This window comes from Carassius auratus, chromosome 42, assembly GCF_003368295.1.
Source record: "Carassius auratus strain Wakin chromosome 42, ASM336829v1, whole genome shotgun sequence".
In the NCBI taxonomy this organism is placed as follows: domain Eukaryota; kingdom Metazoa; phylum Chordata; class Actinopteri; order Cypriniformes; family Cyprinidae; genus Carassius; species Carassius auratus.
Window position 1 is genome coordinate 13,400,596 of NC_039284.1, and position 23,046 is coordinate 13,423,641.

Below are 23,046 nucleotides of genomic sequence, written 5' to 3' on the forward strand. Positions count from 1 at the left end.
ACTCACTGGAAACCACTCAGAACCTCAGAAGCTATGCACAAACCCCTTAGGAACACCCTTGCAACCACAAAGTTGAGCATTAACCTCTCAGAGCACCTTCATAGCAACACCCTGACAACTAATAAGAACACCTCAGAAACCGCAAGGTTATGCAGTAACCCCTCAAAAACTTCAGCAACTGCTTAGTAATGCCCTTGCAACCACTCAGAACACTGGCAACTGCATAGCAAAACTCTAGGAGAACACGCTAGTGTTGGATAGTGGTGAGTTTACACAGTCAAGCAAAGACTATGTGAAAATCTAGTTTCTAAAGGAGCTGATTTCCATAACATGCTAAATACAGATCTTAATACAAAAGAATATGGAAATCAAAGGAAGTCTACTGCCTCACATTTCCCCACAGCGCTGTGTTCGTGGAAAACCACAGCATGCAAAAGACAGCACTGATGACTGCGCTGGAAAAATAAACACATTACTACTTATTGGTGGCTGAGATGACAAAAACACCACATACATAAGGGCTGGGTTCCAACTTCGGATCACGTGTGTGTGCGCATGCAGGCTAAAACTTTGTAATTGCTCTGTTCTAGTGACAACAAGCTAAGTTTAGATCTCGGCTGTAGTCTTGCACTGTTGAGTGACCAGCACAGTCCAGGCCCTGATGAATTATAGAGTCAAGTCAGGTAATCATGACATATGGCACAAAAGAAAACTGCAGTGACACCAGGACAGAGAAAGAGGAGATCAGCTGACATCTAAACTCGGACACACTATAATTTATTCATCAATTTTCCTGCCATTTGCATGAGCTCTTTCCTCGCGCACGATAAAGCCGATAAGAGAAGGTTTACGTGGCCAGAGTGCACTTAATAGTACAGTGACTAAAATCTTTGGAGATGCATTTATGCAATATTATATATACAAAACAATCTTTAATGATTCAAAGTGGATGAAACAAAAGAAAGGGTGGTAAATATATAACGTAAGAGGAACATTTGAGACTTAACACTAGACTGTGCAATCACAGGTCCACATCATCTTATAAAAGGTATCCAATACATCCATATGAGATCATCAGGGCTGGAAACAATGACGTATCTCTCAATCTTCTCCTTCCTGCAGTACTTTGCTTTATGTCATGCGTACCTTGTAAGTATATTTAAGGTCTGAGTTTTACCATCAAATAGCAGAATCAGGACTCTTTCCAAAATAAACTACCCAAACATGGTTTTCCTGGCTCTTTTCGATTAAGAGATTTTGAGGACAGACTCTTGATGCTCCCAACCAAGGCCACCCAGATCATGTACAATACCAAAGCTTCAATAACAAACTATGCTGGTATGCAAAGGTGAGCCATTAATAAAAGGTCATTTACATGAAGTCTAGAAATATACAGTAGTAAAAGCTAAGGGTGAAAAATGTAAATGATTTTGAATTTTATGGTGCAAGAAACTTTGACTAACATAAGTGGACTTTGATGAAAAAATTAAACTTAAAACGTGTAGACCCATTTAAGCAATTTTCCACTTGTATTATTTTATCTTGATGTATGAAAATCAGCTTAAGAACAGTATGTGTAAGTGTCCTTACCCCCGACTGAAGGTCTTTCAGTGTGTGCGTGAGGATGATATTGAAAACCGCATGGGAGCGACTGCTCTCCTCATTCATGTTGGTGGCCGCCACAGTGCGGGATTTATTCCCCTCAGACATCAAGGACTCAATGTCCTTTGGGTTGAAGAAGGGAGACGATTAGAATCTCAGACATTATTTAAAAGTCAGAAGCACTGCACACTTATTTAAAATAAATAAATAAAAGATGTCCTGAATATGGCCTCTCAAAATAAGGCAAGCATAATGCTAATTAATTATGGTTACTGCAAAGTAACCTGTTTTTAGGTCTTGAACCAAGTTAAACAGGACTTCCACAATTATCATCCACAGAATCTGTGGAATTCTACAGAATGGATTTACATTTCGAAAAATATGTTAATCCAAAGTATTTAACACAAACTCAATATATTTCAGTAGAATTAAAAAATTCTGCAAAAATTCTGAAATCTGCTTTTAGAACAGTGACACATTATGTACTGTACACATATTGTAAGCGGACTATAAACATTCCTACAGTGGGATTTGCTAAACATCAAATGCAGACCCTAAGAGGGGATAATTGAGCCACATGATCAACTGAACGACAGAATATATTGAGAAAAAAAGAGGTGAAAGAGCAATCATTGCGTAAAGAGCATGTCATTGCACCAGTAAAGATATTTTTCTCTTATTTTGTTACCTTGTAACTTTCTACTGCAAGCCTTGATAGACCATCGACATAAGGCCCCAAAACTTTATGTTCTCTCACTCTCAAGGGCTGCCGACTCCTGTGGGAACAAATGGATATTGTGTCTGTTTGACATATACAGCAAGAGTAAAGCTCGGGGATTAAACATGAGACACAATAGGCTTCACCCTTTGGGGTCCAAGAGGTCCCGAACTTTCTCGTTGTAGATTTCCATATAAGAGACTTCCACGGTGAAGCTCTCTTCCTCTCGCTGGTGTTGCACGGTCCGCTCAAACAGAGAACTGCAGAGTCTGGGGATCAGACCAGGCTGGTCCACCGAACCCATCATGGTGTACGACTTCCCCGAGCCTGAGGGAAATGAAAAGTAAGAATGTTAAGTAAATATTATAAAAACGGTTGTGTTAAGAATGCTTTTAAAAAAATGAGCAAAGGTCACTGTGAACAAAGTGTTACTCACCAGTCTGCCCATATGCAAAAATACAGGCGTTGTAACCCTGAAAGGCATTGTGCAAAAGACTCTCCCCAAGGCACTGAAACACTACATCTTGGCCTGTTAAAATATGATTATTAGAAAATAGGATTTAAAATGATTCATTATGAGGAGAGAAAAAGTGTAAAACAGGAGAAACCATGCATGATGCAAATACATTATGATATCTAAACAAATACAGTTAAATAATAAATGCCATAATGAAGTGTGTGTGTGTGTGTGTGTGTGTGTGTATGTATATATATATATATATATATATATATATATATATATATATATATATATATATATATATATATATATATATTTATATTTATTTATTTTAATCAGATTACTTTCGGTACTGTAGATAGTGTGCCACGACTTGATATTGTACTGTCAACCTCGAGGTGACACACTGTTGATTTTCTGGAAAAACCATGTTAGTACAAATGATCTTGATGTGTAAACAAAACCTTATCTTCACTAACACCACCAGCACCAGCGCAAGAACCATCCTAACAAGATGATACAGATGAGAAACTTGGTACTGAACCAAGAAATAAACAAAGTGGCTTCTTTAAGAAGGGTTTCTAGAAACTGACCAGCAAACTTCTCTGTTTCCGACTCATCCATTGACCAAAAACAGTAGTCATAGGCGAAGGTCTTGATAAAAGAGAGACAGATAAAGAGAGATTAATATAACTGTATAAATATAGTACAAGTATCACCTTTTGTTCTATTCATATTAAACTTCTATTTTTTATGATGCAAGCATGTTCATTTTAAACAGAAGTGAGGGTCATCATACCTTTGGCTGACCCCTGCTGCAAGATGATCCATGGAGAAGGTGCATATGGAAAAAGATAGAAAAACAAGAGCTTGTGTTAAAAACAAATTACCTATGCATGTATTTTAGAAGAAAGCACAACTACAATGTTCCTGTGGCTCAGTGGTAGAGCATTGCTAGCAGCGCAAAAGGTTGTGGGTTCGATTCCCAGGGAACACATGGAAGGACAAATAAATAAAATAAATAAAAATGCATGGCCTGAATGCACAGTAAGTCGCTTTGGATAAATATATATAAAAACGTTAAATTCAGCTTCACCATTATAGAAATCAATTCAATTTTTATTTATATTCAAATAGAAAATAGTTATTTTAAGATAAAAATATTTCCCAATGTTTGGCAGGCAGTGTTCCCTGAACAAAATCTGAGCTTTAATTATTCCAGGAAGTTCAGACGAGCTTGTTTAAATTGTACAAATTTCGTGGACCCACTGACTCACAGCTGACCAAAATAGCATGTCATCACCAGAAGCGCACTCAACAGGGACTAGGAACTGGCAGCACTACACACAAACACACATCCTGAGTGTGTCCATGTCATCAGTTGTACTTTGCTCAGTGGACCTGAACACAAACAGACCGTCTCTCACTGAGAAAGCCCTGCCGTTTACAGGGTAAATACACATTCGGAACCCTGACTCAAAGTTGTGTTATCTGTAGAGGGCACCTCAGTGGCTTTGCACGGCACTCTGTGAACACAATGACCTATATAAGCATTATTGACAGACTGTTGGAGCGAATTGAAGGTTCCTAATCGCTGAGACAGCACTGTGCCTTTCCAGGCCAAATTAATTCAATTCTAGTGTTGTTCTCTGGGTAATGAAAAAAAACACAAATGCAAAATGCAAAGCTATGTTCCAAACCATAGTGAGCTGCCTAAACAATGAACAGAATTGAGGGAAAATTCTAACTATTTTACCCAATATTTGTTTGTGCCATGAACTTGAGTATTGAACTATTAATAAATGTGTGTCTGTATGTTTGTATGACATATTATATATTATATTGCACAAATGGCTCATACACAATAAGCCAAAAAAATTTGTGTAAAAGTAAAAAGGGTCAATTTCGATTTAAAAACTACTTTAAGAATCTCATAACTAAAAACATCTATGATGTGGAATTATTGCCAATTTATATATGTCTCCTGCACATATAATAAAAAAAACCTATAACGACAATATTTAATAATGGCGACCTGTTTTATGATCCCAATCTAGAAAATCTACACCAGTGAGAGCTTATGGAAATCACCAAAGCGTGTCCAGCCATGCAGTTACACAGGGAGCAAACGAAAGAGTGAGGGATGGAAAGCTGGGGCAAAATACGCCTGGATTCAGTTCCAACGACCCCGGGCTCAGCTTGTCGTCTAAAATCAGGCCACGCCACACTTGTGGTATAATAAGTTGCACGTTGACGTCCCCCATCACACCACACTGAGAACTGAGAGAGATGATGGTCCCTGAAGGAAGTGTCAGACTGATCTTTATCTTGAGGTCCTGGAGGAGATCTGGCAAACCGGGTGAACAAACACACAGGGCGGATATACGGAAAGCTCTTGTGGAGACAGCTGTATATCTGGAACACTAAAAAAAATTGCTTCCGAGTGACAAGCCCTCAACTCTGACATTGAAATAAAGATGTAGATATTCTTAGAAAATTATCCCGTCTCGATATTATCGGTTTCTCGAAATCGTCACTGCAGGGCACAAACTGAATCTTACAGATAACATATTTCAGAGCATAACAAATCAAATTTCATGCATCAAAGGAAAATAACGCATGCTTTCCAAGACACCTAAAGGACACATCACTAATTCTTGAGGAGGAGGTCTCTACCAAACCTCCACAGCCAAAGGGTGTAGCTTGTAGTAGGTATGTGTGTAATGGCACATGAGTTCACTGATTTGTGTGCTACACCCAGACCACTGCTCACGCTCACAGCTCCCGCTCCTGGCACCTCCTTTCCCAAACACTTGTTACAAGCCCTAGTGACTTTGACCCTGTACTATCTGGCAAAGTCTACACTAACTATACCCCTGGTTACATCTTATCAGATCTCATTCGCCAACATGACAAATACGATGACGTACAATCTCTGAAGTACTGAAATGAATCATTCTAACAGTAATGACACTACTTAGCAATGTTTCTAATTTTATCCGTCTTCATCATTCTGAGCACAACTGTATAGCGGTTTCAATAAGCTACATGGCTGCTTTTTTGCTAATGAAACATTAAACATGTTCTGTTACACAGTCTCCTCTTTTTTTATGTCGGGCTGAGAATCCAAATAATTTTTGTGAATTACTTCGTTTGGATGATAGGTGTGAACGAAACAGTTCAAATATGATTCAGTGATGTCTTTTTTTAAGGAAAATATTTACTACATTGAATAATTTGTGTGAGTTTTTTTATTTTATTTAGTGTAACTGTATTTGTTTAAATTAATTCAGTCACCAAATATGACATATTTATAGTTTCTTTGCTAGAAAAATACTGCTCTGATTCCAGAATATATAGTAATCTATATAACAAAAATTTTAGTAGATTTAAATAATTAAATCAAAGACAATTTTAAACCATTAAAGAAAACAAAAACAAAATATTTAAAAATTAAATTAAAAATAGGTATAAAGACAACAAATCCATTAAAAAGAAAATAAACAGGTTTTTAGGTATAAGTTAGCAAAAAAAAAATTAAATCAACTAATATAAAATAAAACCATTATATAAAAATAAATTAAATAAAAATACACAGGTGTTTAGGTATAAGTTGTAAAAGTAAAATGGGTACTTCTTTTATCAGAGCAAAGTCAAATACATGTTTTTTTTCCAATGACAGCAGCCATGACAACCAAATGACAACCCAAGGAAAACTGGCAGCTGCTCCCAAGTTCCCAGTCTGGTTTCCAAACATTGCCGGGACTAACCCCACAATGCATCACTCTGTGTTGTTCTACCACGGCTGTCCTTTACATCTGCACTGACTGGAATTGTCCCTGAGCCAACTGTACAAATGAAAAATGTGTATGCTGTGCCTCTACTCCTGTGTCTGTTTTCCCTACAGGAGACTGAGGCATGTGGTGGCTATTACCCCAAAAATGCCTCAGTGACAGGTGAGACCAATCGCTGAGAGACATTGAAGCTAGAACTGGGATCAGCGTTGCGGTGCTGTTAATCACACGATTTCTCTCATGATGTCACCAAGTAGCCTCGCGAGTAATCCTTGTACGTTGCTTTATGACATTGGTTTTGTCTGAGTGAGTCAGAGGCTTTCGATATGTGAGACAGTACAGACTGAGCAGAGTCCTCAGCTGCTGAGGAAGACACAAACGCTCACTATCTTTAGCAATCGCACACACAAAAACATTCATTTAGAAAGTGACGGTTTGGCAGCATGCAGCAAAGTCTTTGAACTCGCATAAGACCCTTCCCCCAAACCAGGAAAAATCTTGCAGTTGGGGCTGGACGAGCATTAACAAAAATTATATCCACATATAAATTTAAAAGTTAAAATGTTAAAGCAACAAGAAAAAAAAAAAAAAAAAAAAACGCAAAAAAATGCAAGCTTTTTTACCAAAAAATAAAATAAATAAATACTAGGAAAAACAATACCAATTTTTTTAAGCTCTTCCATTCAAAAGTTTTTTTTTTTTAAATGACTTAAACTTTTTTAATGAAATAAAAAAAAAATAATTACAATATGTCTTTGATTAAATTAGTGTTTTATTTTATTGATTAAATGGTTTGTGATTAAATAAATGCATATATGCATAATAACTTTCAACCAGATTACTGAAAAAAAAAAAAAAAACATTTTATCATCTAGTCCTACTCCGTGTTACCGCATATAAATCACTTTAGCTCACTGAAAACATGAAGTAATGATATGTCGAACGAATGAATAATTAAATGTTTACCACCCGTTCAAAAACACGCTCTGGCAAAGTTTTGGCAAACACTGCCACAAAGGTCATTGGTTTGAACAAATTAGACTGTGTTCGTGACACATTTACCACATAATAACAGCAAGTTCATCGCAATGCTTTTAATAGTTGCACTTTTATTATCCAAGGAGCTGTCTATAGGGGAGGAAGCTGCTATGAAAGACTGAGTCAACAGTGTCGTCCCTTCCCCCACTCTTTCTATCATTCCATTGGTGCTGCAAACAATGAGGAAATCACCACTCTGGCTTGGTGCTATAACACTATACAAGTGAAACCGAGACCAAAGCACCACAGGCGGAAAAGAAAAACCACACTGACCCCACTGGAGGAACAACCCTCTATTTACAGGCTTAAAAGTGGTGGTTGATTTGAGTTTATAGTCTAGCAAACAAGTCACTTAGCCTCAATCTGTCTTTGAACTGCCTCAAACACACATTTAATTCCAACGCTTTCAATCAGGCTTTCATGCAAACTCAGGGTCCAGAAACATGCTTGCGATTCCATTTTGAGCTAGCTAATGGATTCACTCATTACCCCTCGGTCTATCCTAATATTCCTAATAGGACTGAATGCTTCAGGAAAGCATTTCCAACAGAGAACCGATTAAATCTCTTCTTCGAGAGTGTATTGACCACTCGGGAGCAAAGTGTCGACTCGAGGCCAGGACTGTAAATCCCTTTGTCTCTGTCTGCATTCTTGCAGGGGCTCAAGTCTGAGAACACGGTGGAGGAAGGAATGAACCTTGATTATGGTCCACTGCAGCTTTCTCATGGGTTGGTGACGTACGCTACGGTGACAGCTGGTTTTGCAAGAGACCGAGGGTGGTGCCAAACACTGTCCAACACATCATGGCTGGAGTTCGCATGACAGAATAGTCAAGAAAGCCAACCTGACCATGCACACAGATGCACATGAACTACCCTTCAGCTTTTGAGCTCTGAGGTCACTTATAAAAATGTGATTCTGCTTCGGTTGCTTGGAAAGATGACGTTGTGTACTCTTAACCTAAATTATGATCCACTAGATATGTCCTAATGAATGTATGCACACTGACAGACGTGGCTTCATGCTTGAACTTAACGCTTGAGTAGGCTGAGGGCAACACAATGCACTCTCGGGCATGACTTCCACATGACACAGAGATGATTTTTCTTAGCTGAAACTGCCCAACTATGACTGAATGTTCTGGTAATTAAAGCAATAGTGTAATGAAAAGTACAATGTGCACAATTAAACTCATCAGTGGCGCTCATGAATGTTGTGATGCTCATTCTGTCATTTTAACTGATTTGCTGAAATGAGAGATTGTAAGTAGGCACTAGCCATTGCGAGATTATGATATCGGTGCTACTCACTGGCCAATGGTTCTGCTGGGTATTAAAGGGGTCATGAATTAGAAAGTCAAAATGTTCTTGATATTTACACATATAAGAGGTTACACACAATGTGTAGCAAGTGTTTTACTGTTGTTGTCATGCATTATCAGTAAACAGTATATATAGATAATTGGGTACATTGTTTCAATTTCATCTGCCTTGGGATTTGACTCCGGCTCAAACATACAATATATGGCTCTAACCTAGGGCTTGCCATCCCCAGTATCATCCAAAAAAAACACACAACAATGTAAATGAGGGTGTGCAATACGGCGCAATGAAGTTTCCCAGTTGTTTACTTGTGTATCTGCAAGAGTATGTTTCACAAAGTGTGAATGTTATAACTTTTTATAAATACAGGATTTTTGGTGCAAAGCACTTTGCACACTTTATAAACTAACTTTGAGAAACATAATATAAAAATCAGAAACTGCATTTCATGACCCGTTTAAAGACATTGGGTCTTATTCACTCAGTGTACTTACACACGGATTTGTTCGTGAAAAGGGTGTACGGACATTCATAAAAAACGTATTTATCATATAAAATGAAAGAGTACAGCTGCATTATAGTTGGAGGTGCAAAGGTACAATGAATAAAGCAGATACATACATGTACAGTTGTCTAGGTCTGTTTGAACTAGAACTGCACACTTGTCATTGCTTGAGGACTTTGCTCTGCATCTCTCAGGTGAGAGTGTGCCTTTAGTGGCCGTCATATGAGAGTGATGATGGAACATGAAGGAAAGGTTGTGTCGAATGCCCTTATATGGAGACGGTTTGGGAGTATTTTATGCAAAAGACTAACCTCGGGCACAAGATCGCTCGTTTAGAATACTCAAAATGCATTCAAATTAGAACAAGGTTAAGAAATTAATATGCGTTCACAAGTTTTGAATTAGATTTCATGAGAAGTTTGAATGCATGTATAAATTTGGATAATCTATCAGTACTAAATTCGACCCATTGTTTTCTATAAATATAACGTTCTGATAACCGTTCTGATCCTATGAGAATATCCTCAATACCACTAGAACAATATAATTACATAATGATACAGTACCTGAAAGGCACTTTCCTAAAACTACAATATTTCTATCTATCTATAGTCATAAATAAAGCCATATAAAAGCTTCTGGTAAATATGCTTATTTCTCTGGGTGTGTGCATCTGCATAGCAGGGGCCATTAACGGGGCCGGCGATTCAGCGCAGCACGACACACGAACTCAGCACCACAATTAAACTGTCTGTTGTTCGAAGGCAGCAGGCGGCTCCACCATTCACTTCCAAGTTTAAAACCTGTTCAACCTCTGTCTTTGTTTGCACTGCACCGCAAGAGAAAAGCAGAGGGGAAAAAATAATTGCGCTCTCTTGTTTACCCGCCATAAAAGTCAGAGGAAATGTTTATGGCCGACAGATGCTAAAGCTAGCTAGTATTTTCCCCTTTTTCCAAAAACAAGAGCTCCTCAGCTATGGATGACCTAGGGTTAACCCTCCTTCTGCGTTTCCGTGACAACAGAGGGCAGAGAAAAAGAGAGGAAGTCAGACGGAGGAGAGTTATGCCCCGACACACGGCAGGACGGAGCGAACAGCAGGCTGCGTTAAAGAGAACTGCACATCCACATTCCTTTTTCCCTCAGCCCCCATCGTACGAGCCGACCAAGCGAAACCGACAATGATACACGCACTCTCGTAGACCCTGATCTCAGCTATCTTATGAAGGGTCCCAAACTTGTAATATCAGACTGAAAGAGGAAGAGAAACAAATGCCTCTCGTTGTTAATGGAATACTAGTGTACAGAATACTACATGCTTCTTGATATACACTGAATATTACTATTTCAAAAGTTTGTGAAGAACTACATATCATGTCTTCATAACGTTTTAAACCGTACTATTCTTTTTTTTATTGTTAAGGAGTAATAAAACATGAATGTTTAATTCTAAAAAGGCCTCAATTCTTCATCTTGTAGATGAAAGATATTTTATTATTGTATTTCAAGTTATTTTTAATCCTTTTTTGCATTCTTAAACTCAATCCGATAAAATGAAGAGTCAGGAAAATTATGTTATGAACAGCAGCAGACATTACTTCTGCTTCATTACTCTAGAAAAGGAAGGACAAACTGAGTGCAAAGCATTGTGGGATACAGTAACCACTGCAGTATGCAAATGTAGTAAGCAAGTGTGTATTCTTCTAGTACTATTCCGAAACAAATCCCAATGTTAGTAAATCTACACTACCATGCAGTTTGGTGTCAGTACGATTTGTAGTTTTTGAAAGAATTGTATTTATTTTGTTAGGGTAAAAATAGTAATGTTGTGAAATATTATTGCATCAGGTTTTCTATTTTAATATATTTCTTTGATAAAGCAATGTATTCCTGTGATGGCAAAAGCTGATTTTCAGCAGCCATTATTCCAGAATTCAGTGATGCAGAAAAAACATTCTGATTCTGTGCTCAAAAACATTTCTTATTATTATCAATGTTGAAAAATGAAACAGTGATACATTATTCAGGACGTTTTGATGATTAGAAAGTAAAGCATTTATTTAAATTTTCATCTTTACTGTCACCTTTGATCAATTTAATGTATCCTTGCTGGATAAAAGTATTAATTTCTGTAGAAATAATAAAATACCTTGCTGAGCCCAAGCTTTTGAACTATACTGCATGTCAGATTTTCCAATTCAACTTACCTGGAATCCTTCGCCAGGTTTGACGGGTACAGATGTGTTTGATTCCCCTCCATTTCTACAACACATTTTGTGTTCAGGTCCTTTTCTGTTGGGAAAAAAAACAAAAACAGATGGCAGGTTAAAGATCTATTGAGTTTTCAATTTGTTTTCGTGCTGTGTCACAAGAAAAGAAACAGGATGTTGGAACATTAAAAAGGATCCAAAGCCACTAAACTGATCAGGTGAAGCATAGATCTTATATTTCCCCATCTCAGTCACTTAGATGACTCTAATAAGACAATTGTATGACCTACTGAGTTTCCAGGCATCCTGATTACGCAGAACAAAAGGCTGAAATCAAAGGATTTATTTCAGAGCAGGAGACGATGCTCGAGGACAGAAATCAAACAAGCATTCTGACAGTTTTCTTGAAATCACCCACCATTATCATCACAGCTATGAAAAGAATTCAGAGCAAAACAAGTTTTATAGACTCATGTCCTCAGATACGATATTGAAGGACATTTCTGGACAATCATAATCTCCCTTGACAGGCTGTTAACTACATTAGCAAAATAAAACTGTGAAACTAAAGCGATGATCCTACACAACTAGAGTTGTTCAAATTCCGATACTATCGGAAATATCACCAATACCACAACAAATTCTGGCATCGGCGAGTACATGAACCCATATACTGATCAGATACCATTTTCAAGACCTAGTTATGACCGCTAGCTTTACCTAACCACTGCATGGTTCTCCTTCGCTGCTCAGAATGCATTGCAAACACAGGAAGTTGTGCTGTGTTGCCACAAGCAACCCCTGTTTAGAGCAGTGAAGAAATTAAAACGCGTTAGCAGCACTGATCTATATATGACTGGATCACTCATCACGTTCTAAACTGCCAACAGACAGTGAAGCCACTTCTAGATTATAGATCAGTGGTTAGCAGTATGTCCGCTGTTTAGCAGTATTTCAGACTGGACTAACCAGACAGTAAAACGGCGAATAGGGATGCCACAAGTACTGGCATTTCACTACCAAGTCGGTGCTGAAAATTAAAAAATGTGATGATACCAGCGTCTCTGTAGTACCGTTAGTAAGTTACCGACTCCAGAGTATATTTGGTACCCGCAGCTGCGTTCAGTCGCTTCCGTGTTAGTCTAAGCGCAGGGCTCCATACTGTAGCCAAATATATACTAGTGTCTGTGAATATTAAACTGCAAAATACTATTTAAATATTACTCCTGCAAATTCTACATCTCTGTGGGAGATGGGAGCCGATGCGCGGGAGCTCGCTGTTTTGTACTCTCTGCCGTGCGTCATTATATGAGGACACGAACGCATAAACCGTCACTTCATGAGAATTTACCATTTCATTTGAGAAAACTGTCAGATCATAAACACAGACACTCAAAGATCTTCATGGCGAGTAAATTGACAATATATTTAAGCTACTGTTGTAGCCTACAGTAGATTTAGCTACGTCTCTATGTAGTAATAATAATTCGTCTCTATTAATAATAATAATTATGCCTAGACGGTTGCTTGTTTTTTACTTGTTTTGTTGTAAAGAGATTATCTGATTAATATAGAATTTTTTATATTCATAGACTTATTTGTTTTTATACAGTTATATTGTAAAACTAAAATACCTTTAAATAATATTACTATCAAATTCATGTCAGATAATTAAAAAAATACTGTAATTAATACAGTAGTTCACCATGTATTTGTTCATGTTTTATCAAGGGATAAGTCTGAAGCACACCATAAAATAATTCTAGCAATTTACACAGGGCTAGTAGTATATACAGCAGATACACACCCAGGTATCGGATCAGTACTCGGTATCGGCCGATACTCTGAGCCCAGGTATCGGAATCAGTATCAGGAAGAGAAAAAGGGTATCGGAACATCTCTATACACAATGCTGGATGCCATGGGGAAATCTTATTTAGCCCTTTTAATCAATGATTTTGCCAGCCAACCAACTATTTCTCCAAAAAAATCTGATTTCTCCTAAGTGTAATGAAATTATTTCATTAGTTAGTTGCCACATGCCAAAACCATTCTAAGACCATCAATATTTCATGTCCAGTTATGAGTTGATTTGGAAAAAGTATTTTGTATTTTTGTATGTATTTTGCAATACTGACCAGTATTAATGCATTGCATTATTCAGTTTAAAACAGTGGAATCATTTGATTAAATTTAGGAAAACATTGGATCATATTGAATAGCTGGCAAACACAGTTATTTAAATAAACAAATAAAAAATATATACAATATTTACATGCTCATATTCATGAAAATAATTTATATAATTTATATATAAAAAAACGTTATAAATATTTAAAGAAATGGAAAGAAATTAATGCATAAATTAAAAGATTTTTTGTCCTTTTTATACTCACAGAAAACATTAAGTTTTGGTTGTAACACCAAAACAATGGTCACGAGATCTAGTGACAACACAGCACCAGCTGTATAGTTCAAGTGACACTTCCATGAACTGGCATGAAACTCTCTCACACAGGCCAAATGCCATCGGGCCATCCTTAAAGTGGAACCCTGGGATTGGATCGGGTCTCAGCTTGACCGGAGCTGTCACACTGACAGAAACAGCGGGAAGAACCTGCAACAGGATTCCTTCAAACACTATGTCAGCAGCCGCTCTCTGCTAAAGCAGCTTCCGGTCCAAATAAATAGATTCCAAATAAAGTTTTGCGGTTCGGTCAGCTGAAAGTTTATGATGCACTCCTGACAAACCCAATACCCAATCTGACGGCAGGCCAAAGCATGTATGAAACCACCAAACCCTCCTACTGACAACAACAGGGAAGTGGAAAGCATCTGCAGCTGACTCAGAAATCCTTGAAAAGGATGTACTCTGAGGCCACACTAGCTGTAACAACTTCCTGTTAGAGCAGGAAACCTCCCAGCATTGGTGGCCAAGGTCCAAGGAGGAGAGCCATCTGGATTTACCACAGCTGGCCAGTCCAAAAATCTGAATGTCCTGCATTATGTCACTCAGGTGAGAGCAATAAACATGTTAACTTGGCAACAGTGACGAACTGGAAAGACTGACAGAATCCTGAACACAATAACACAAAAACAAAGTGACTATTTATCTACAGAGAACAAAAAGCAGTGACAATGCCCTGCTGCAGCTCATTTCTATAATTATTTGCACAAGTTTATGGAAGTAAAACTATTAATAATGCACAGTTCAGTTAGTTACATGGAACTGTAACTGAATTCTTCAGGCCAAACGAGAAGGGAATGAGGCAATTGGTGTCCTCAACTGATGTGGTGAACCGGGAAATCATTAACTATTGAACCTCCATCTCTCTTTATCCACCAAATGGTTTTGAGAAAATATCTTTACATAGAGTTGGGATTTAATATGAAAATTTTCTCAGAATGGCCTAAACTCATTTGGCCAAGGGAACATGTTCGCTTATGCAATGTTGGCAAATAGTCCATTCAGCCTCTCTTCCTGCTTTTGTCCAAAACACACGGAGAGAGAGAGAGAGAGAGAGAGAGAGAGAGAGAGAGAGACAGCACAAGTATAACACAAAGTTCAATTTTTAAATGTTATTTAGAGACTTTCAAAAACAAGTTATCCATGTTGTATGAAATAACATCAGAAAAATCTTTGGTATTTGAATAATACAATAATGAAGGTCACAATTCCAGCATTGCAAATGGAGACTGGGAAGTGTTTAAAAGGATGTGTGACTCGGAAAGCTCACACAGGCTGTCAACACTCGATCGGTGCTTGAGTCTTGTGACCAAATGTAACGCTCCAGTCGCACACGTGACAGCGTCTACAATGCAGCAAATTCCACGCATCCGTGGCTTTACCAAGACACACGTTCTCCCACAGAAAGACCTGTTTTAATGTCATGCGTTTATGTAAATGGCATGCAAATCTTGGGGAAGAAGAAATGGTGAACAGAAAAAGGGGAATTTTATTTAACATGATGCATGACATTGATGGGGTGTCCTAGGGACAAATAGACGGATGGAAAGAGAGATAGATGTTCCATTATATCTTATAGGCTAAACAGAGTTTCTATAGAAACAGGGAACCTGGAAACAGGTAGCTGACAACTTCAAGCAGTCTAACATGTTGTAATAGATCTCTCAAACAATGCTTCTATAAATGTAATATGATTGATTACATGTAGGCTATACATATTTTTTGCTTTTAAAAATACACTTTATCAACTTAACTGAATGTCCTGATGTAAAAATAAAAAAGTTTGCATGTCATCTGACCTATAATGAAGTTCTAGATTGATAGATAGATATTTTTCACCAAGACAAAATCCTTGTGCGTGTAAACCTCCTTGGCAATAAAGGTCTTTCTGATTCTAGACGGACAGATAGATTGACAGACAGATGGATAGATAGACAGATATTTTTCCACCAAGACAAATTCCTTGTGTGTGTAAACCTACTTGGCAATAAAGGTCTTTCTGATTCTAGACAGACAGTCACATTTCTCATGAACTCCCTGGTCACGTGACCAGCACACATCATTACAGAATCCAGCATGGCCTGATCAGAAGGACTTTCTCGGAACTTTCTCAAACTCTGTTACTGATCACAAGATTAAAAGGCCGTGTCAAAACATAGTGTGCAGACTAGCTAGACAGCTTTTTGAGGATCACGGGGACGATTCAGACGTCCAGGAAAGAACTACACTGGGTCTTGGAAATACAGATATCAAGTGACAGAACTGAAACTCGACTCACCTCTCCGGTTCATGGGCCGGACCCGAACCGCCACTTTCACGTTGGAGTTGTTCAAATTAGCGTCGCCCATGATGTATGTCGATATATCCACGAGAAGATGTGTTATAAAACGATCGAAATGCTTCCCGACAGCCTCGAGTTCATAAAATTAAACTCATCTAGATTTGTCTGTCACAGGAGTCCCGAGTAATCTCTGAGTGAAGCGTGTCGTGTCCAAAAATGGCCAGCATCGTCCTCACTGCGTTGATTTTCTCCGTTTTGAACGGCACAGATGAGACATTGTCGCTTTTAATAGTGTAAAAGCAAAGTTTAGTGGAATGTCTTGACTGCTGGAGATTTAGTTGGATCAAAAACAGGAGTCGAAAGCGAAGCAAGCTCCCTCCTGGATTCCTGTCAGACTGCAAATGTGAAGACTTCTGTCCAGCAGGAAACCGAGTAACTAATAATTAAGCAGGGTTTTAATAATGCATGCCTGGCTGTGACAGTCTAATAACCACATTTTGCTTAAAGGAGGTTTTGCATTTAAAAAAAAGCAAAAACAAAGAAACAATTTATCTTTACAGGTGTTTTAATCCAGGGGAACACTGCAGACCTATTTAAGTGGTGGTCTAATCGTATCTATCTGGGTAAAGTGCAATACAGGCAGGTCTGAATAGAGTTTTTCCAAAAAGATATCAAACAAAGACGAAAATGTTCGCAATACACACAATCATCAGACTAATATTAGGCTATCAGATTCTGATCTGTCAATGTAGCGCATTAACATGCACAGAATGGCAAAGAAACCGGTTTTAGACAGAAAGACCATAAAGGTAAATGTCAACGACTGAGAACAAACAAACAAACATAAAATCCTACTGTGGCAGTTATTTCCGAAATCTGATCGCAAACAGCATCTGAGGCGTGTCTGTTGAATTTTGATTTCTTTCAGACAGGGTCCAACTTCACGAGCTGATTAAAACAACGGTGCTGCTCTACATTCCCACCCAGTTCGGCAAATCTTCAGGATTGATATCCAATACGACGGAGACAAGACACACGTCTTCGACAGAATTTGCGAATCCAGGAAAATGAATGTTGGACTGATTTAAGTATTCCGGCGTGGATGTTTAGCCGCTTTATTTCAGGACTGAACAGCGTGAATCCGGTGATGTTAAACTGCGATCCATTGACGCCCAGCGGAAGTTTAAATTTCAAAGTAAAAGTCCTTAAACATACAACACAAATAAAACTATTATTAATGTAAATCATACATTCACCAATGTATTATTATTACTAATGACCAAAAATCACCAGTCATATATTAATAACAATTAAGTATTATTATTATAGGAGTAGTAATCGAACTTTTATCCTTTTTAAATGATTATGTATATTTCTCAAGTCAGAACTGAAACTATTAATTTACGATCAGCTGATCTCCTGGAAAAGCCTTTCAGCCTCCGATGACGAAGAGCTGATTGTGTTTGGAAGTTCGTGCCACTGTGGTGAGGTCAGATATATTTCGGTAGTTTTCCCATTTTAGTCCACCTTTTCATCGTTTACAGAAGTTTTTATGTCCTATCCATATAAAGCTGGATGTTCCGAATGCTCACATAAGCCCAGATTAAAAAAAAAAAAAAAAGGAGAAGGTTGATTTAAGAAGGTTAAATACGACCAATATAAGATGTCTACTTTTACTGGTATTACAAATAAATGCAGCAGTTTACATTCTGTGAATTTAAAGTTTAACGGTTTAGTTTTTAATTGTTCATGCTGTGCGACATCTGCTGGTCGTATTTAACACTGACCCTCACATACCAAATAAATAGAAATGCCGTATATAACTTTACTGTTTTTCATCAGTCAGTTGTATTTTCTCTCTCTCTTTAGGCTTTATTTGAGCTTTCAGTTTACAATATTTTACGACAAAAGTATAACCATCAATGCTTATTAATAATTGCAAGATAAAGAGTAATAGTTGTTACAGAGAACTTAAAAAACACAATATAAAAGCGGGCGTTACTCCAAATAATAATAATAATAATAATAATAATAAATGCACTATAATAGTTTGTATTCTGGCTCTGTCACGTGTTACACGTTTAGTTTTTTTCAGTGCTGTTTAAATTGGACCGTCCAATCAGTCTTTTGCATTTACTGGTTATAATTTTTTTGCAAAGAGATTTTATAAAGAGGGAGTATTTGTATGTCAGATGCCAAAAGGCAGGCTTCTCGATAATGTAAAACGTGAGTTATATGTAGCCTGTTTAAGATAATGATGTGTTGTCCCTCTTGGTTACGTAATACTGTTATGTCCCACTAGAGGATGCTGAACTCTCAAATAAAGCCACCCAAATGTACTTTCATGTAACCAAAGGGATGATAAACGTAATAAATTTGCTTGGATTTTTACAATTATGATTCACTTATAATAAAAGTATCTTATATTTCACCTGAAAAGCAAGCATAATTATTATACTGTCAAAAAGGGCCAAAAAAAATTTGATTAAGACTTGTAACTTAAGTTTGCTTGAAGCTGAGTCACTGGTTCTTGTAATACACCCACTGCACTTACATGAGTAAGTCGTCTGTTGCTGAAATGTCATGGTCCACCCTATACATAAAGGTTGAAATTAGGTACAGTAATCGCAGATGAGAGAGTGCCTGTACTTTAGTGAAAGTTTAATTTGTTCTTCAGAAAAAAAAAAAAAAAAGTTTTATGTAGACATTCATGCATCAGCGTTGCATTGAAAACATGTCTGCTCAAGAACAAGGAGTCACAATATGGAGAAAACCCAACAAAATTAATATAGCTGTCTATGGTAATAAGGGCAGAAATGTAAATACAATTTGACATTTGCTGATTGTATAATTTATTTGGAGTAGCCGCAATTGTGCAATTATTGAAAAAGTCCCCTATTAAAGTCTAAATTAGATTTAGATCAGCTTACCGAACAAATCACATCCATTAATCACAATGTAAGCAAAATTCCACAGCGAAATTGAATCCTTGTGTTGTTGTTTGTCAGGATCTATGACTTAATCATTTCAGTCTGGGTACATACAGTGCACTTTGAAGCTTGGTAATTTAGTGTAAATGTTAGAGCGTGAGGGGTCTGACGGGGCCTGAGAGGGAACTCCTGTGATCTGTGTGGCTATGAGAGGAGGGGCCTTCCAGGGGAAAGGGCATCTGCTTTGAATCCCACCACGCGGGCCGCCTCCACCCCACTGTTATGCTTTCACCTACTTCAGACCTGAAGATTCACATTTACTTTAGACCAATATTAATGAGCTCCTTTCCATTGGATTATTATGGGTAAATATTTGTTTGTTGTATAAGATTAGGCAAACCCAATCGTAAGGTCAGAAACATACTACATGTGGTGGTAACAAACTAAATAGAGTTACAATAACCTTCAAACCCTTTGTGTCATTAAATCAGATGTGCTAACTATTCTCGATTAACTTATTTAGCAAGGTTCTTCTCTAACTGTAGCTCTCCACAGAAAACAATTTAGCCCTTTCAGCCATGTTGCAAAACTCTGAAATTGAGCTTACGCTGCTAGAAACACTTGCTTTCTGATACTTTTTTTGTGCTTCAGGCCTAAGTATTGAACATTGGTATGGGTTTTCTGTGGCTATAGAAACTCTTTCTTATTTGAAACCTCAAATTATGTGGCTTTGTTAAGGATAGCTGTGCTATTGCTTTTCTTTAGCATTCAGACCATTATTATTTTGGTTAACTGAAAGTAAAATCTTTTAAAAAACATTACCTGAATAAAAAAAAAAAAAACAACAAAAAAAACAGTTAATTTAATAAAATGACTAAAACGAAAGTTTAAAAATGTATAAAAGTGTGAAAAAGCTAAATTAAACAAAGATATAATGTTGCGAAACATTTCTATTTCAAATAAATTGTATTTACAAAAACTGCAGCAAATCAGAATGTGAGAATGATTTCTGAAGATCATGTGACACTGAAGACTGTAATGATGCTGAAAATTCAGTTTTAGCATCACAGGAATAAATTATGTTTAAAATATATTAAAATAGTAAACAGATATCTTAAATTATATTAATATTTCACAATATTACAGTTTTGTTTTTTTGGATCAAATAAATGCAGAGCATAAGATGTTACTGACCCTAAACTTCTGAACAGTTACACACAGAGACTAGAATAGAGAATTGAGGGTTGGCTATTTTGTGCACTGCAAGCTAGCTATGCACTCATCATTACTTAACTAGTTTTTTCTAACATTGTTTTTCCACACATTAAATGCTGTTAAGTCATGATGATTTGACTCCTAATGTCTTAATTTGATAAACTATCAACTGTCACTAACAAAGACGCGTAAACACCCGCAATGGGAACTTTATGTTGTCTTTTCCTCAACTTAATTCATCTTTATTATGAAGAGAGATAAGGGACAGTTTGCCGTGTAGGCGAAGGTCTTCTGGATTACTGGCCCCAAGGCGGCTTATCGCGGGGGTTTGTTAAGATGACACGATTAAGATAATTGTTCAGGCAGCTAATCAGACGGAAGCATGCCAGGCAGAGGGTTCGATTTCAGAGACGACACTTATCTTTAGAGAGAGGGCTCAGAGGGAGTAGGTGGCATGGCTAATCAATTAACTGTTCCTAAGCTTAGAGAGGTGCTGACTATGAACGGTCCTGTCCACAACAATACAGTGAGGAGATGATCTAAAGCAGAACATCTGACAACAAGAGCACTCACTGCAAATGCTCTCAAATTAGTGTTTAATTACTTTTCACACTTTAATGACTGTTAATGTGACTGTTTGGGCTAAATATAATTGACTTTGTACCTTTTTTAAAATGCAAAAACCAAGCATGAATCATGAACCTGAGAAGGTGAAAGCAGAGGTAAAGAGGCAGAAATATACATCAGCAGTTTTTCAGCAAAAATGCTGAAATTAAATGATGTTTCCTGCCCCATAGAGAATACAGTTGGAGCTGCGCTGCTCCGTGTGTTAGATGACTCATACTGTGCGAGAGCAGAATAAGTAGATTGGAAATTGGTTTTTGGAAAATCGGAGGTGAGCAACCTTCTTCTTTCACTCAGCACGATGTTGGGTTTCATTTCTCAGCTTTGTCGTCTCCCCTTTATTTTGTCTGGTCAAATTATAACCTAAAAAAACAAAAGACACGTCAATGTCAGGGAGTTCACTAAGATGTGTGTATGTCACACTTTAATTTGGGGACCAATTCTCACTATTAACTGACTATTAACTTAACTTGTGCCTCAATAAATTCCAAATTTGTTTCTTATTAATAGTTATGAGGGTAGTTGTAAAAGATCTAAAATATGCTAATGCTAAATAATGCATTAATATGCTAATAAACAACCAATATGCTTGTAATATGTCTGCTAATAAGCAACTTAATAGTGAAAATTATATGCATGTGTGTATATATACATATATACTCTATTTTTAAGTCTGTTTTACACTTGTAGTTCAGTTCTCTTGGTCTGGACCAAAAAGTAAATGATCCAGTTAGTCATTTTTAATATTGTAACCAAAGATACAAAGTCACAGCACCTGAGTTTGGAAGAGGACCGAGATGAACCTTATCATGGGTTCTCGGTTAACTTGTTTGGTGCACATCAAGGATGGCTGTGTTCACACTTATTCCAATGAACAGCAGTTTGTTTTAATCAAACCAAACCTGCCAAGTGTAAACACATTCTAGACGTGAATACATAGATGAATAGTTGAGTCATGATTAATTGGGTGAATCTCACAGAAAACATTAAGAAATGCCTGGATCATATCACAAATTCAAAATAAATAAATAAATAAATACAAATGATATTTCATTTTACAGCAAGGACAGTTGAACATAATGTTGAAGAAAAAAAATAATTCAATAAAATAATTATTTATTGATTGATTGATTTTGCAGTGAAATGTAGCCCAGACATTTCTTTGGTTGACCCATTTGCCTTTCATGAATTTGCAGTTTTACAAATGCAATTCAATTCTTTGCATCCTTAGACTTAGTGTGTTGATCTCATCATCATCCATCAGTATTCCATTATTGAATAGCAACTGAGGTTTGTTTGTTTTTTTAGAAGATAACCACTGCATTAGTGATGCCGTACATATGGAGCTCTCAGTGGTGCAGGTGTATTGCTGTGTTTTTACGGTCTTTCCTAATGTGTCCTGTGGCAATATATTGTTTCACATTATGCAGGACTCTGTCAAGTCAAATGAATTGAGCGTGTTTATGGGGAGGGGTCACTGCCTATGACAAAGAACCTCATCTGGGGCTTTACCATATACGCAAAATGACTCAAATTAGATTGTGGGTGATGTAAGCTCTACTAAAATCAGAGAGTAGCCCTCTGGGTCCTTTTCCTATTCTGGAGATATTAAAAGAGGTGATGGAGAGGTTACGGTGTGATTTGATATTTGCCTTATTATAAGAGTTGGTTTACTATCAAACTTACCGACAACAGCTAGTTGTCATATATATTTACTAGATTTACTAGAATTGTTATAATAAATCCACTATTCCCATTAATGTTCAAACCTATACAGTAAGTTTGGAATTCATATTATTTGAAACTGATAACTGATTTAATTCTATCAGTACCATACCGTTTGGCATTTATTTATAAAATATATATTTTTTTTTTTTGCAAA

The 23,046-nt window shown here is 37.2% G+C and overlaps 1 protein-coding gene and 1 long non-coding RNA gene across 3 annotated transcripts in view; both read right to left on the reverse strand.

Moving 5' to 3' along the window:
- Window positions 1–17,600, reverse strand: part of LOC113060704 (kinesin-like protein KIF13B) — a 41,929-nt gene extending 24,329 nt beyond the window's left edge. For both annotated transcript variants that reach the window (XM_026229827.1, XM_026229826.1), the window contains exons 1-8: window positions 16,393–17,600; window positions 11,645–11,729; window positions 3,580–3,595; window positions 3,374–3,434; window positions 2,757–2,849; window positions 2,467–2,647; window positions 2,291–2,378; window positions 1,591–1,725 (exon numbers count right to left, since the gene is read on the reverse strand). In XM_026229827.1, the coding sequence (XP_026085612.1) occupies window positions 1,591–1,725; window positions 2,291–2,378; window positions 2,467–2,647; window positions 2,757–2,849; window positions 3,374–3,434; window positions 3,580–3,595; window positions 11,645–11,729; window positions 16,393–16,462 (729 nt within the window). In that variant the 5' untranslated portion in view covers window positions 16,463–17,600. The remainder of the gene's footprint in view (window positions 1–1,590; window positions 1,726–2,290; window positions 2,379–2,466; window positions 2,648–2,756; window positions 2,850–3,373; window positions 3,435–3,579; window positions 3,596–11,644; window positions 11,730–16,392) is intronic.
- Window positions 17,601–20,567: 2,967 nt separating this feature from the next.
- Window positions 20,568–23,046, reverse strand: part of LOC113060738 (uncharacterized) — a 29,099-nt gene continuing 26,620 nt past the window's right edge. The window contains exon 4 of the long non-coding RNA XR_003278287.1: window positions 20,568–21,527. This is a non-coding gene — a long non-coding RNA (uncharacterized LOC113060738). The remainder of the gene's footprint in view (window positions 21,528–23,046) is intronic.